The sequence below is a fragment of the Pleurodeles waltl genome, chromosome 6, assembly GCF_031143425.1.
Source record: "Pleurodeles waltl isolate 20211129_DDA chromosome 6, aPleWal1.hap1.20221129, whole genome shotgun sequence".
Taxonomy (NCBI): domain Eukaryota; kingdom Metazoa; phylum Chordata; class Amphibia; order Caudata; family Salamandridae; genus Pleurodeles; species Pleurodeles waltl.
In genome coordinates this window covers 1,080,610,553-1,080,627,271 of record NC_090445.1, presented here as the reverse complement: position 1 = coordinate 1,080,627,271, position 16,719 = coordinate 1,080,610,553, and the positions used below count along the sequence as shown (strand labels likewise).

Genomic DNA, 16,719 nt, shown 5'->3' with positions numbered 1-16,719 from the left:
CTATACCTCTATGGACCACTACAGCTCCTGTAGTGGCAAAAGCCCTCCTGGGAATTTTCTCCAGAGTGGGCTTCCCAAAAGAGGTGTTATCAGACAGAGGTGTAAACTTTGCCTGCATACCTTACGGCCATGTGGAAGGAATGTAGTGTAACTTGTAAGTTAACCACTTCTTACCTCCCCTACACTAATGGTTTGGTAGAGAGGTTAAATACAACTCTCAAGGGCATGATCATGGTACTCTCTGAAAAACACAGAAGGAGATGGGATGTCCTGCTGCCATGCCTCCTTTTTGCCTACAGGGAGGTTCCTCAGAACTTCTGTTTGGACACCATTAGGGGTCCACTTGCTCTTGTAAGGAAGGGCTGGGAGCAACCCCTCAACCCCCCTATTCAAGATATTGTGGAGTATGTACTTGGTCTCAGATCCAGAGGGCTGAGTACATGAAAAAGGCCACTAAAACCCTTCAGGCCAGCCAAGAACTGCAGAAGCAGTGGCATGACCAGAAGGCTGTCTTAACTGAGTACGAGCCAGGGCAGAAAGTGTTGGTTCTGGAGCCTGTGGCTCCCAGGGCACTCCAAGACAAGTGGAGTGGTCCCCACACTGTCGTAGGGAATAAGGGTGAGGTCACATATTTAGTGGACCTTGGCACTCCCAGAAGCCCCCTCAGGATGCTTCATGTGAACTGCCTTAAGCCCTACTATGACAAGGCTGACATGGCCCTGCTCATGGCCACTTTTGGGGGGGCAGGGAGAAGAGATTGACCCTCTCCCTGACCTCTTCTCCACCACTGCAGGTGATGGCTCAGTGGTTGGGGTTGTCCTAGCAGACTGTCTTTCAGAGTGTCAGAAAGAGGACTGCAGGAACCTCGTGGGGCAGTTTTCAGGACTGTTTTCTCTGACACCTGGTCAGACAACATTTTGTGAACACATTATTGACACAGGAGACAGCTTGCCTATCAAAAGCCAAATTTACAGGCAACCTGACCATGTTAGAGACTGCATCAAGGCAGAAGTGAAACAGATGCTAGACCTAGGAGTCATTGTGCACGCTGATAGCCCCTGGGATAGCACAGTGGTACTGGTCCCAAAACCTCACTTCCAAAATGGTAAAAGGGAGATGAGATTCTGTGTTGATTACAGAAGGTGCAACACTGTCACAAAAACTGATGCCCACCCTATTCCTAGGGCAGATGAGCTCATACATACACTGGCATCTGCCAAGTATCTTAGCACATTTGATCTGACTGCAGGCTTTTGATGATGATGTTAAAGCAAAAACTGCATTCTCAATCATTGGAGGGCCTCATCACTTCAGTTTTGGCCTTTGATTTGAAGAATGCACCTGCCACTTTTCAGATGCTGGTTAATACAGGCCTCCAAGGTTTGGAAGCTTATGCTGCATCTTATCTAGATGATATAGCGGTCTTTAGCTCCACCTGGGATGACCACCTGGTGCACCTCTGGAATGTTTTGGATGCTCTGCAAAAAGCAAGTCTCACTATCATGGCCTATAAGTGTCAGATAGGGTAGGGGAAGGTTGTGTATCTGGGCCACCTGGTAGGTGCAGGCCAGATTCAACCACTGCAGGGAAAGATCCAAACTATTCTAGATTGGACACTCCCTACTATACAGACCCAAGTAAGAGCCGCCTTAGGCCTCACTATGTACTACAGGAGGTTCATTAAGAACCATGGCTCCATTGTAGCCCCTCTTAATGACCTCACCTCTAAAAGATTGGCTAAAAAAGTTTTATGGACATTTAGCTGTCAAAAAGCCTTTGAGGACCTCAAACAGGTTATATGTGCTGCTCCTGTGTTAAAAAGCCCTGACTACTCCAAGACGTTTATAGTTTAGACTAATGCTTCAGAGATAGGTGTTGGGGCAGTTCTTTCACTACTTAACACTGGGGGCCAGAATCAACCAGTTGCTTTCGTAAGCAGAGAGGCGTTGGTCATCTATAGAAATGGAGGCGTTTGCTGTGGTCTGGACCTTGAAGAAGCTGAGGCTGTACCTGTTTGGCACTCACTTCATTGTTCAAAAAGACCACAAGCCCCTTCTATGGCTCAAAAAGATCGAAAGGAGAGAACCTCAAATTGTTGAGGTGGTCCATATCCCTACAGGGAATGGACTATACAGTGGAACATAGACCTGGGAGTAACCACTCCAAAGCAGATGGACTCTCCAGATAGTTCCACTTAGACAACTAAGACTCATCTGGGCAAGGCTAGCCGCCTTGTCCTTTGTTTGGGATGGGGGGATGGGGGGAGGTGTAGGAAAGTGCCCTCATTCCTGGCATGGTTACCCCCATTTTCTGCCTTTTGTCATTGTGTTTGACTGTGGTCAATGGGAGCCTGCTAACCAGGACCCCAGTGATTATGCTCTCTCCTTTCTATCTTGGTAACTGTGCCTTTTTCTTCACACAATTGGCATACTGCACCCCCTCCCCCCATGTAAATCCCTAGTATATGGTACCTAGGTACCCAGGGCATTGGGGTACCAGGAGGTCCCTTTGGGCTGCAGCAGTTTTTCTGCCATCCATAGGGAGCCCTTGCAAAGAGTTCTTCAGCCCTGCTATTGCAGTCTAGGTGAAACTGGTGCATGCACGATAGGTCACTGCAACAGGTCACTGTAAGTCACCCCTATGGTAGGCCCTCTCAGCCCAGAGGGCAGGGTGCAGGTACCTGTGTGTGGGGGCACCCCTGCACTAGCAGAGGTACCCCTCAAACTCCAGCCCCATTTTCCTGGACCTCGTAAGTGCGGGGGCACCATTTTACGTGTGTACTGGACATAGTTCACTACTTATGCCCAACTGCATAATATTGACTCCAAACCTGGGCATGTTTGGTATCAAACATGTCGAAATCATTCCCCAGTACTGTTGCAAGTATTGGAAACATGATTCCTTGCACTCTGGGGGCTCCTTAGAGGACCCCCAGCATTGCTATCACCAGTTTTACAGGGCTTTTCGGGCAGCCCAAGCTGCTGCCACCCCTCAGACAGGTTTCTGCCCTCCTGCTGCTTGATCTGATCAAGCCCAGGAAGGCAGAACAAAGGATTTCCTTTGGGAGAGAGAGGCAACTCCCCCCTCTCCCTTTGGAAATAGGTGTGACTGGCTTGGGAGGGGTTGCGTCCGCAAGCCACTGGTATGCTTTGAAGGGCACATTTGGTGCCCTCCATGCATAAACTAGTCTACGCCAGTTCAGGGACCACCAGTCCTTGCTCTGGTGCGAAACTGGACAATGGAAAGTGGAGTGACCACTCTCTTATCCATCACCACCCCATGGGTGGTGCTCAGAGCTCCTCTAGAGGGTTCCTGTGTTCTGCCATCTTGTTTCCAAGGTTGGCAGGGAACTCTGGGAGCATTTGAGTGGCCAGGTCAGGTAGGTGACGTCAGAGCCCCCTCCTGATAGGTGCTTACCTGGCTATGGTACCAGTCCACCTTTCAGGGCTATTTAGGTTGTCTCTTGAGTGGATGCACAGATTCGGCTTGCAAGATTCCAGCAAGACTCCTCTGCAACCTCTACTTCGACTTCTGGCCTCCAGAACTGTGACTGGAACCTCCAGGACCGGACAAGATGCTTCCAAGAAGAACTCCTCTTCTGCAACATTGTTTGCAGGGCTCCTGCCAGAAACTGCAACATTTCCACTGACTGTGCATCCACTGAGGGTGGCATGTCTTCAGTCTGCACTAGAAGAAAAAAGGAAAATCCCTTGGAGTGAAGGAGTCACTCCCCTGCATCCACAGACACCTGCTGCAATGAAGACAAGCTGCGTGGGACAGCCCTCATCTTGAGCTGCGTGGATCCTGCATCATGGGTGGTGGTCCGGAGTAGTCCTCTTTGTCCTCTCTGCCATCTGTCCAACTTTGGTAGAGGTTAGCCCTTGCCTTCCCATACAGTACAGTAGCCCTGTGCACAGCGTCTCTTGCAGCTGCCAAGGCCTGTCCATCTCCTCCAAGGGTTCTTCAGGTGACTTGTAGCTCCATTCCCCAGCACTCCTTCCTGGGATACACAGCCCTCTGCGTGGTTTGGCGTGGATCCCTTCCTGAAGTCCTGTGGGGGGGTCGCCTTCTGTCTCTCTGTTCAGTGGGACTCCTGTGGGTGCTGTCGCGTCTCCTGTGGACACTGTCGCTCAGGGTCTTGTGTGGCTCCCCATCCTGGGTTCAGTCCTCCTGGGTCTTGATGGTCCCCGGCAGCACCACTTTTACGCTAACTGCGAGTTTGCCTTGCCAAGGCTTTAGTGTAATTTCTGCCCCGACACCAGTCTGCAATCTTCACTCCAGCGTGGGACATCATCTGCATCCATCAGGAACTCTTCTCCGGCTCCGGGCTGCAGTGTTGACTTGTTCTTCCTCACTGTCAACCAACTCCTGCAAGTACAGCTGGGTGGGTAGAAGCTCCTACGCCTCCCGGACTCCACTTTGACTCTTGGACTTGGTCCCCTCTCTCCACAGATCTTCTCCAGGAATCCACCACTGTTTTTTTCCAATCTTATTTGGGTGTCTTCTTTTCCTTCCTTTTGGATTTTTTAGGAAAATTCCAGTGATTTACTACTGCTTTCCTGGTTGCTGGTGGGTACTGTGGTTTTCTAGTTCTCCCAGGCTCCCCTCTACACATTCCACTTACCTAGGTTGGGGTCCTGTGTTTGCCTTCCATTTGTTTAGTATATGGTTTGGGCTCCCCCTAGGGTCACTGTTGGTTATTGCTGTTTGCACTGTTTTCTATCCTTTTCTATGCCTCTTACTGTTTAAGTGCATATATTTAGTGTATTACTTATCTCATATTGCAGGGTTGCTCTTCTAGTATTTTGTGCTATTATGTTCCAGAAACAAAGTACCTTTATTTTTGTAACATTGTGTGGTTCTGTCATGTGTGTAAGTGCTATGTGACTGTAGTGATATTGCATAGGCTTTGCATGGCTCCTAGATGAGCCTTGGCTGCTTATCCCCAACCTCTCTAGAGAATCCTGGCTTTCTAGACACTGTCTACACCTCACTAATGGGGGATACCTGGATGTGGTATAAGGTAATAACACAATAGGTGCTCACCAGGCCAGCTTCCCACACCCTACATGTCATTTTGTTAGGGGCTTGGACTTAGCCTGATGAGAGGTCCCCTGCTGATTGTCCCATATTTCACAGGCGGTGACCAGCTCCTGGTGATCCGGCCTGCTTCCTACTACTCACAGTTTTGTGATGCAGGCTGTTTATGCATCACATGATATTGACTCTCTCCCTCATGTTCCATCTGACAGATTCCAGAAGACTTGATACTTGTGGCAAATTTATTTTCTCTTTCCCCAGTTCTGCTCTGTGCTCTCTTAATTCTTCTTGCATTCTTGGTTGTTTTTTCACATTCATTGTGGGACTCCTTAGAACATATTTTGCCGTCACTGCTGGATGGTAACCGGAACGATCTTGCCCCTTTGATACAAGATTGCCAGCAGGCAGCTAAATTAATCATTCATAATGGTATGTATACCACTGACCTTGTAAGTCTTGCCATGGTCTCTTCAGTGGCACTACACCGCCATGCCTGGTTACGTACCGCCTCCCTATTTTCAGAGACTATTCAAGCCACGTTGATTGATATGCCTTTAGATGGTGCTGATTTATTCAACGCACATGCTGACTCTGCTTTGAGGCATTTATTTGCTACAGTCAGGGTGCAGCAGAAAATTAGCTCCATTCTTCTCTACACTCAGTACTGCCAGTTCCTCCAATTCTGGTTTGTATGTGTGACATTTGTCTTTGCCTTTTTACCTTTCTAGTAGATGAGCCACGCTTGCTCAGTGCCCATGAGGGTTTTCTTTCTGGTGCCTGTTCTCCCAATGATCGCACCCAGCTGGTTGTTCCTGCCTTCTGCAGGAGTTATTCTTTCTAATACTGTCAATGACAGGTTATTATTTTTTTACCCTCTCTGGGGCTCATATTGCCTTGGGACCTTATGGGGGTTTTCATGCCTACCGCTTCAAGGCTACTTTTAGTGCTGTTTTGATAGAATTGTACGGGTGCACTTCTGCTTTCTTCCCTGTTCTACAATCGGTGGTGCAGAAGTGGTAGCTTTCCACTTCAGACTTGTCGATGACAGCTTTTGAACTGTTTATTTCTTTTTTGTTTCCGAAGTCATAACTATACACAGGTCTTACATTTTTCTTTACTCTGAAGAAGGGCTTGGGCTCAAGAGTTGATACCTTCATGGCATGTACCTTACTCTAGGTGGAGTATATTTTGTATGCTCGGTGAGCATATATATGTATATATGCAAGGCTGGGATTGCCCACCTCGTGAACTATTAGTCCTTCATTTGAGGGTACAGAGTTCCCCCCTCTGTAAAGTTGTTTTTTTGTTTTTTGTTTTTCTTATTTTTTTTTTTTTTCTTAATAACTTCTGAGATTTAGTATCCCTTATAGGGACGTTTTGTATAGGCAGCTCCAGGGGAGTCTCAGTATATTATTAACATTCTAATAAGGGAGTGTATTTAAATACTCCTCTTATTAATCATACTTTATTATGTAGAAGTGTCTCTGTAGGAAAGTAGCATCTTTCTGACATGATAACCCTCGCTTTTTGTCTGGTGTCATTGTGTTTAGACTGTAGTGCACTGGGATCCTGCTAATCAGGATCCCAGTGTTACTGCTCTCTCTCCTCTAAATTTGGTTGCTTGTGAACTTTTTCACCCCACAATTGGCATACTGGTGCAGCCATGTAAGTCCCTAGTATATGGTACTTAGGTACCCAATACACTAGGGGACTCCCATAGGCTGCAGCATGTATTGTGCCACCCATGAGAGCACATGCAAACTGTGTCTGCAGGCCTACCGTTGCACCCTGCATGAAATGGTGCATGCACCTTTAACTTTCGATATAAGGCTTTGCTTATTTCCTGGTCAGTGCACTTAGACACTGTAAGTCACTGCTCTTGTAGGCCTTTCAGCCCAAGGGCAGAGTACATGTCCCTAAGAGTGAGGGTACCCCTGCATAAGCATGGTACACCATACAACCCCCAAACTCCATTCTGTGGGCTTTGTAAGTGCAGCAAAGCCATCCTAAGGTATGTACTGAACACTGGTCAACACGAGTGGTACAACTGCTTAATGGCTCCTCCAAACCCAGGCATGCTTGGCATCAAACCTGGTGAAATCATGGATCTACACAGATTCCAGTGGTAGTTGCATGATCCAATGTACTCTGGGGGTTCCTTAAAGGATCCCCTAGTTCTGTCTGTGCAGCCTTACAGAGTCTGGCTGCCAGCCCACACTGCTGCCGTCCCCAGACACTGCTCTGCCCTCCTGCTGGTGCGCCTGGCACAGTCAGGGGAAGGTAGAACAAAGGATATCCTGCAAGGAAGAGGTGTGACCACCTCTCCCACTGAAATATGTGTCTCTGGGCTGGGGTTTGGTGGCCTCTGAGCGCCACCAGGCTGCTTTGAAGGGCACATTTGGTGCCCTCCTTGCATAATCTGCTTTGCACAAGTTCAGAAACCCCTGTTTTCCATTCTGATGTGAAACCACACAAAGGGCAGGGGAGTGATCACCCCCTGTCCAGCTCCTCCCCTGTGGAGGTGCACCGAGCTCTGCCAAGGTGGCCACTTGATTCTGCCATCTGAGAAACAAGGTAGGCAGAGGCCCCTGGGAGCATCTGACTGGTTGGGCCAAGTTGATGACGTCCCCGACCCCTCTCTAATAGGTGCGTCAGTGCAGAGAGTGGCCAAATCCCCTTTTAGTGTTACTTAAGGGATCGCCCAAGGGTGGGTCCTCAGATTCATCGAGCAAGACTCTACACCAGGAACTCTCTGCAACACTCTTCTGCTCCTGGCCTCCGGAACAGCTGCTGGTCTGCTTTGGAACTGAAACAAGACTCTATCCCGATGGGAGGGCTCCCACTGCAACATTGCTTCTCCAGCTCCTGCAAGATTTCTGCATCATCGGTGGCTGTCCACTCTCCAGGGTCACAAGGACTTGGTTTGCATTCAGGAAGCAAGAAGGAATCTCCCTTGGAGTGAAGGCGTCACTCCCTTGCATCTGCAGGCACCTTAAGAAAACGGTGACTGGCTGGTGGATCCTACTGTCCCACGGGCATGAAAAGGCTCTGCAACACAGATGGTGCTTCTGTGGTCCTTTTCAGGTCCCTCTAGTTTTCTGGTCCACTGGGGAGACACTGGGCCCCTGCGGCAGCCACTGGAACAGACATCTCTGTACCATCACTGTTGCTCTTACAAAGGCATGTTTGCTCTTCCTCCAAGAAGCCCTAGCCTCCAGCACCCTGCAACTTCAAAATCAGCTTCAACTCTGCAGCTCCTGCGACATGGGAATCCAGTTTTGTTGAGCTGTTGAGGCTTCTGTGTGACCCCCTGTGCCTACTGCCAGTGGGTCACTTGTGGGAGCGCCACGACTCTGGCAGATTTGCCTTCGTGCTGAAGGCCTGCCCTGACTCTTTCCCAAGGATTGAGTCACCAGGACCTTGTTGGTCCTCAAAAATCTACAACTTACCTTGCAACTACTGTTTGCTCTTGCCAAGGCTTGTTGGTGGCCCTGCAGGTGACTGACCCTCCTGCACTCTGGCGACCGATGTGGGACAGCTCGTGGGCAACTCCAAGGATAGCCCGCATCCTCCTGGACTCTGCAGTGGGACACCGTCCAGCAGGAGCTTCACCTCCAAGAGGGTGGCCATTGCCTACCTGCACTGCCTGGACACCTCTGAGCGGTTTGGACACTGTCCCCTTTTTTTCTCAGGTTCCTCTCGTCCGGAATCCACCTTTGGGTTCCACTAACCTAGTCCATGGGTCGCGACAGCAGCTGGACAACCAAGGCTTCCATTTACTTTAACAAGGGTTTCCGATGTCACTTCACCCCTATGCACCTGGGCTTCCTGGTCTAGGTACTCCAGTCTCTGGGTGTCCACGGATGGGGGCACTCTACACCCTTCCTTGTGCCCACTAGTTTCCTTGTGGTCTACTGGGAAGTGTCCTGAATCCATAAAAATCCAACTGTGACAGTTCTGTGTTAGCCAGTGGGACACCCGGCTCGATAGCAACTCTGCACCAGGGCACCTGTGGGAATACAGTTAGTAACCTCTGCTATTTTCTTACTCCATACATGCATTTTTATGCAATTTCTGATTGTTTATAAGTGAATATTTTGTGTGACGATATCTCGAGGTGGAGATATACCAAAGTTAGGATAGTGTTTAATGTTTTAATAAACCTTTATTTTTGCAACACCTGCTGTGGTTCTTTGTGGTACAATTACTGACTGGCTATTGTGGTATTGCAAGTGCTTTACACTCCTCCTATATAAGCTTTAGCTGCTCGCCACAGCTGCACCAAGACACACAGCCTGCAATGGTGGCAGCCTGCCATGTGCTTGTTGACACAATTCGTGCTGCAACCCTTAGGGATCTTCATTAGCACCTCATGGCTAGGTACCAGTACCATTTAATAGGGAATTACACAGGGTGCTAAAGGATTTGCCAGTTGGGTAAACAAATGTACAGTTTAGGGAAAGAAATCTGGCACTGGGGACCTGGTTAGCAGGAACCCAGTGCACTTTCATTCAAAATCGCATCCTATACCAGGCATAAGGTGGTGGATTATCATGTCAAAAAGAGGCACTTTTCTACAAAAATCATATCCAGAATTGAGAATTCAGTGTCTATTTGACTCAATGGTGTCTTTTATTTTAGCACACTTTTTCAATAGGCAGTTTCTAAATGTGGCTCCACGTTTTGAGCGCAAAAAAATAGTCATTGGAAAAACTGATGGCGCATTGGAGAGGAGGTTATATGGACTCTGTAGATGTCACATCCGGTGGTTGACGTCAGTAGAGTCGCGTGCTCAGACTTTCTGGGGGGGAAACTGTTTCTAGATCCAGTTTCGCACCTGGGATGATTCTATAGTAAGGAATCTATGGTTAAATCCTGTCTCTACCTGGTAATGTGTTACTGAAGGTAAGTACCTTGTTCCTCTGAAGCATCATGCTCCCATCTTCGTGCCTTAAGAGCGTTTTTTGGCTCTGCAGTGTAAGGCAGTGCACTTATCATTTTTGTGGCTCATGTAAGCTCCAAATCCTCTTGGAACTTGAACAATAATTGAGTGGAGGCGGCTGCAGTTTTCATCCCAGCACTGCTTTTTTCATCTCTGCCTACTCCCCCAGAATGTTTGCATAACTGTACAGTTCCAAATAGTATGCAGTATTTCATCTCTTCTGTTCCACATCATAAGCGTTTTAGAGTACCTCCCAATCCTATTTACCCCTTCTGACTTCACCACTTCTATCCCTTTTTTCACCTGTTTGTGTTCTTGGTCTATATGAATGACGGTCTCCTAAGAAATCTAAAACCAAAAAAAGAGGCCCTTCGAAAATGCAGTTGCAATTCTTAAATCTTTGAAGTTAGCAGTTTCTGGTTCTGCACTATTTTTGTTTGTTTTACACAGTAGTATATAGTGTATGTCTCATTTTATTAGAAATTGGCATGAACTTTGGATTCACCCTTTCAAAGTGTGCTAAACTCCCCACATCACGCAGGATTTGTGTTGACTGTAGGACAATTGTGTCCTTTCGAACTTATTTTGTTAGGGTTTTCAGGCAGTTTTACATTTATTTGCTTTTGTATTTCATAGGGTTGTTTGTCAAGTTTTTGTGATTTTAAATGTAATTTATGACGCGGGATGCATCATACTATGTGCTGTGGGATGCTAAATAGGTGAAGGTCATTGGTGTAGAGTGGTGTGGTCAGAGATGTTTGCTGTATCTTCTTGCTGATGTGTGTATTTTCAAGAATTCAGATTTGTCCTGTTGATGACAGAGGACACAGTGGGTTTGTGTGTAATACATTCTGACTGATTTGTCTTTTCCTCTACAGCCGTGCTGTATTTCCTATTGCAGGTCAGCTTTCTTGTGGACGAGGGTGTGTCACCTGTGCTGCTTCAGCTTCTCTCTTGTGCCTTGTGTGGAAGCAGAGTCCTATCAGCAGTAGCAGCATCTAGCGCAACCTCTTCATCCACTGCCGGATCTGGTACAGGACAGCCTACCACCCAGAGCAAATCCTCCACTAAAAAAAGCAAGAAGGAAGAGAAGGAGAAAGAGAAAGACGGTGTGTGAGACAGAAAAATACTTTGTTTGCCAGAGTATTTTCGAAAAGACCATCCACCTAGTGTTTGTTCTGCATTTTAAAGATAACTGCTGAATTCCAAGAATATTTACAAGGTTGTCTTCTGCTGATATTGGTGTTCACCATGCATCTGCACTGGGGATTTTTCTCTCCTGATGTATTCTAGGGGCACAGAGTGGTTAATTTTTCCTCGACTTTTTCTCATCGTTTTTTGGTAAGGGTGCCAAGAGAACTGGCCAAGGTCATTTACTTTATTTCAGACAGATATGATGAGGCTTTGGCAGGAGCTCTGTAATTATCGTGGCCCCTGTAAGTTGTAACACAATGGTTTTGGCAGTTTGGAGATGTTCTACTTATTACACAGTATGTACAAGAGATTGGATGAGAAAAGGTCCTGTTGTACTTCCCAGAGGTTTGTTGCACAGATATGTCTTGGAGAGGACCTGTTGGCAATCAAAACTCAGTTTTTGGTCCTCCCTCCCCACCCCCAAATTTGCTCTCACTTCAGTAATGGTCTTAAGTGAGGTACAGCAGGTCGTGATGGATGTGTAATGTTTGAAATAAAAGTGAATTGTTTCTCATTTATATCCCTTGCTTAGTAATTTGGGATTTGAATATATGCAAAGACTTCCGCAGTGTGTGGGGAAAACAAGCTCTTCTTTCTAAATGTGTTTAGATCGTGAACAGGGACGGGAGGATGAGCTGGCGATCTTTTTTAGAGTGGTTTTCATGCAAGTACATTTTTAGGCAAGATCTCTGGAACCTGGAGGAGAGCTGTCTTAGTGTCTGCACATGGCTTGGTAATGTCTGTGTGAGGTGGAATAAATGTTCTGTGTTGGATACTTTTAATTTTGCTTTCCGTCCCTAGGTGAGGCCTCGGGCAGTCAGGAGGAGCAGCTCTGCACTGCACTAGTTAACCAGCTGAACAAATTTGCTGACAAAGAGACACTGATCCAGTTTTTGCGCTGCTTTCTGCTTGAATCAAATGCTTCCTCTGTGCGCTGGCAGGCTCACTGTCTGGCCCTGAATATCTACAGGTGAGAGAAACCGCTTGACACTGCACATCCTTAAGTGAAAATACATCCTTATGTATTGACAGATGATGATGTAGGGAACTGTATTTCTTGAGATCAAAAGATTATTTAAATTATAGTACTCCATATTGTTGTAGTATTGGATTATTTCCTCAACATATGTCTGGATCTTTCAATTCTTCGACATCTTGTGCACTGAAGTTCAATCACTCAAAATTCAGATAATGCACTTTTAGAGAATATGAAAAACATTCCTGCTACTTGCCTAACTCTTCAAAATACTGTGACTAAGGTTTTGGACCAAATAGTCCACAAACTCCTCAAACCGATTTTCCCAGATCTGACATGGTAAAAACCAATTTAGTCCATTGTGTGTGTGTGTGTGTATATGTGTGCTGGTCAAACATTTACAGTCAGTATCCAAACTACGGAACTTTTCAGCATTAAGTACTTTTTAGGTCCTGATTGTTAAAAACAGAAAAAAAAAAAAATGCTGTAAAGATGTAGAAGATGGTTAAATGTAGCATAAAGACTAACATGAAATTATCAGACAATGTGCAATTATGGTCAAATTTCTGTAATAATTTCTACTAAAGTTGCTCAAGATTCCTCTTAACTCCTTTTTTATTAGTGCACTGCTAGACACTGCTAACTGCATTGAAGGTTAGTGCACATGACATTGTATGTCTACAGGTGAGGTGCTGTATGTCACTGTTATCTGTAGGTTTAACTGGATAAAAAGTGGCATGCTGCTGCATGAGTCAGTGGGCCGATGCAGGACAGGATGCAGCATATCACATAGATTTCAGCATTCATTATCCCCTTTCTTCAGAATTATGACTTTTTCCTCACCAGTTGTGGGGCTCTTTTCACTAACACACGGATGTCCCATCAGTCTGTAGAAGGGGAATTTAAAGCCTGGATAAACTTGTAACTGTGCTGCATGTCACAACCCGTTCGAGAGGGCCACAGGGAAAACAGGGTAGGCTACCTGGATCCGAAAGTGGTGGTTGTATTTGGGTGAAGAGATAAGAATCCAATAGTCAACCTACAGTCATAATACCCAATATCTAACTCAGTGATTGTCCTTTATGTAAAAGAAAGTACTTTAATCTCACTATAAAACTGAATACTGCTTAATTCAATTTGATTAGTGAATTCATGATGGTGCCCCAAGCCCTGTACAATCCCATCTCTCAGCAGGCAGTAAGACTTACAGGCACTTTGCAGATCTTCATCTCCTCCAGAAGAAAGTGCAGACTTCAGGTGATGTTCTTTCACTTCTGGCAAGACTGGCTGTCGGGTAGTTATCAGACCTGGTCGCACACCAGTCTTTGAGTTCTCAGTGGAGCACTCCCTTCCTTGGTCATGAAGAACATTGAACTGGAATGAAGTGGGGTGGTTTGAATCCCACTTTTATACACATTTTAAAGATAAGGAATGTTGAGTCAGTGGCTAATGCTTCCAGACCTGTTTTCGTGGTCTCTCTTTCAAATGTTTCCTCCAAGCGGCATCCAGACGCAGCCAATCTGTAAAGTGAGGCTTCTCCCAGCAGCTATCATTGATGATGTCTCCAAGCAAGAAGTAACCAAAATGTGGGTACATTGAAATGTGAGTTATCTGCACCAGATTGTCATGAGCCTTCCTTAAGCAGTAATCGGAAACAGACAAAAGGACAGGGCCTGGCCTATATAATTCCTTGCCTTGAGCAACAGAGCTGCAATCCCACCATTCACCCCTAACATCATCCAGATGGCACTGTTCAGAAAAAACTAAACTGCACCCCCTTTCTAACAAATTATTTGTGGAATTTCTAAAGACAGCCCTGTCTTAATTTGCCACTTTGGTGTCTGAATCGCCACCTTCCAACCAGAAGAACACAGCCAATACACTTCCATTGTCTGGTTAAGCTGTTATTTTCCATTGTGCACCAGGCTCAGTCAGGGGCATCCAAAATGGATCTTAACTGATTCAGTACTCTGGTCCAGATACAGTCCTACTACCACATACGTTCGCTCACTATACACAAACTGCACACAAGATGTCAGCACAAAGTTCTACGTCTTACATAAGAACAGAACTTTACATGAGCGGTCAACAGCCCACACACTCACTGACATAGAAAAAGGTGTGTGGTTCTATTGCAAATCATAAAACATGGCACAAAGTGTTAGACCTGGGATAGGGAAATTAGTCCATTGCCGCTCATGAGGGCAGGCTTGGTTAATCACTCTAGGTTACAAGACAGGTCTTGGACTTCGCATTGTCTAGGACATGGCCTAGGCCTCAGCGCTCATGCTAGATGAGCATGACGCCAGGGTTGCATAAACGTCTGGATACCAGATTGACGTGCATTGAGCACTCAGGTCAGGGATACATGCTTCCTAATCAAGCAGGGGACATTTTAGTCCCAATTGTGTGTATGTAATTTGTATTCTGTCAGTTGTGTGGCATTCCCTGTCACCAGGTATGAGGCAGTGAATGTTCTACACTACCTTGTCATAAGAACCTTTGATTGATTATGACTCTTAAAATAAAAGAGGTATTTTTACATTATGCATTTTTTCCTATTTCAGGAACTCGAACAAGGGTCAGCAGGAACTGTTGCTTGATCTCATGTGGTCAATCTGGCCAGAACTACCAGCCTATGGTCGCAAGGCTGCCCAGTTTGTAGATCTCTTAGGTTACTTTTCACTGAAAACCCCTCAAACCGAAAAAAAGGTAAAGATAATGAGTTAAATAAGGGCAACATTGCATTTTATTCTCCACTACTCTTGTTTTTCTGCCCTATGGTGTTTAATTAGTGGGGAGGAGGAAGTAAGTGCAATTTTTTTTTTCAAAATAGCTCTCTACCAGCACTGCATAACGCAAAGGTTGCTTACTACAAACCTGGTCTGGGTTTGATTCCAGCTTGTGACTTTCTTTCAACACCTTAGTCCTGCTGTCTTTTTCTCACTCTTGCAAGTTCTTTTTCATCTAGACTTTCATCATTTAACACTAATTCTTTATTTATTTTCCTCCTCTTTTCTCTGCCTTATTTTCACTATGTCAAACTCTGCTGATGAAAAATAGTTCCCTTTCTTGAGAAATGACTGGTGTTACCCATCACCTTTAAGCAAGAGCTGTGCTTTGATTCTATTTTCGTTATGTGCCACTCACATCAGAGAGTGCAAAAAAGTTAAACATGTCTGGATCCTTGTGAGATTGAGTTGAACCTAAATCTGACATTATCTCCCATTTATGAACGTACATTCATTTGTCAGAGTTAGTCAGTCCTAAAAACAGTTACCTGAGTTCCTGGCTTACTCTACTGCATTGCTGTTCCTTGAATATTTGGATCTTATGGTACCATTTCTTTGTGGGATCGCAGTAATTTGAAAATTTGTAGCATTGTATCTCCCACTGGGTACAGCACACTGGTGTCCTGTAATTGTGTGTACTAGTCTTGTGCATCACATATGTGTCTTGGCAATGGATCTCACTAGTGTCTCTCTGTGTCATAATATTAGTTTTAAAGATTATGTACTGGAGTATCATTGTGTTATTTGGTTTTGTTGTTCAGTGGTGTATGCTTTGCTGTTAGTGCATATAAATGACCGAATTTAATGTCGAATTGAGGAAACTTTCACCGTTCCTCTTGTCAACATGCATTGCATCCTGTCCTTAAATATTTTTCCTTTGGTAGGAAATAGAATTGTTCCAGAACTGGCAAGTAGAAAATGATGTGGCTTCTGTCTTTCAGTGGAATGTGCACCATTTTTTCTTTCTGAGACGAATGTCACATTTATTTATCGACTTTCAGTGGAACGTTTGTGGTGTCATGTGGCAGAGGCCTGAGCTAGGCAGTACCAGGGTTGTTCGTCCATTTCCTCTCATGCGAGAGAGACACTTGGTGGCCTAGGGTTGTGTGGAGGTAAAAATTAGTAATGACAATATAGGTGTTTAGGATATGAAGGCAGAATGAGATACGGAATGTGATAGTTGGATGGTGCTCGTAATGTTCTTTGGCAGACAACAAGCCAAGTGACTTGTTGCAAGGGTATTTGTGTCATAGCCTTGGTCAACATAGTGCACTGCTTCTTCTTTTTGGGGAGATGTTCCTGGAGTACTTAGAGTTCAGAATTAACATTGATTTGTTTCAGGCAGCTGTTGCAAGGTTTGCAGTTGTTGGCCCTTGATGGGAAAATGAATGTATTTGCTTTTGTTTAAGGGTGGGGGCTAGCACTTCCTCGTTTACACACTATGGCGTGGGGTTAGACTGCATCTGGTAGCCTGTTGCAGTGGAGTTTGATCTTTGTAGTCTGTAATCCTTAGCATGACAAGGAGTGCATGGCATTGGATGGTCTGTGGCAGTGGATTACTATATGAGGGCGCCAGCAACATGGGTTGGACAAAGCCCCTTTGGGTGATAATGGGGTGACCTGTAAAAGGGGAAGGTTTGGTGTCACCTTTGCCAGGAGGATGATGATCTTTGTTCTGACTGTAGGAGGCTGGCTCCATTTATGGTGCACACCTATGGTGTGGCACCCTATACTGAGTCCAGGCAACCCTTATTGATAGTGTTTTGGTGCCTAGA

At 45.8% G+C, this 16,719-nt stretch overlaps 1 protein-coding gene across 17 annotated transcripts in view; it reads left to right on the top strand.

Annotated features, from left to right (window-relative positions):
• Positions 1-16,719, top strand: part of UBR4 (ubiquitin protein ligase E3 component n-recognin 4) — a 1,862,787-nt gene that overhangs the window by 1,432,073 nt on the left and 413,995 nt on the right. For all 17 annotated transcript variants that reach the window (XM_069240131.1, XM_069240143.1, XM_069240141.1 and 14 more), the window contains 3 exons: positions 10,861-11,091; positions 11,978-12,146; positions 14,720-14,864. In XM_069240131.1, the coding sequence (XP_069096232.1) occupies positions 10,861-11,091; positions 11,978-12,146; positions 14,720-14,864 (545 nt within the window). The remainder of the gene's footprint in view (positions 1-10,860; positions 11,092-11,977; positions 12,147-14,719; positions 14,865-16,719) is intronic.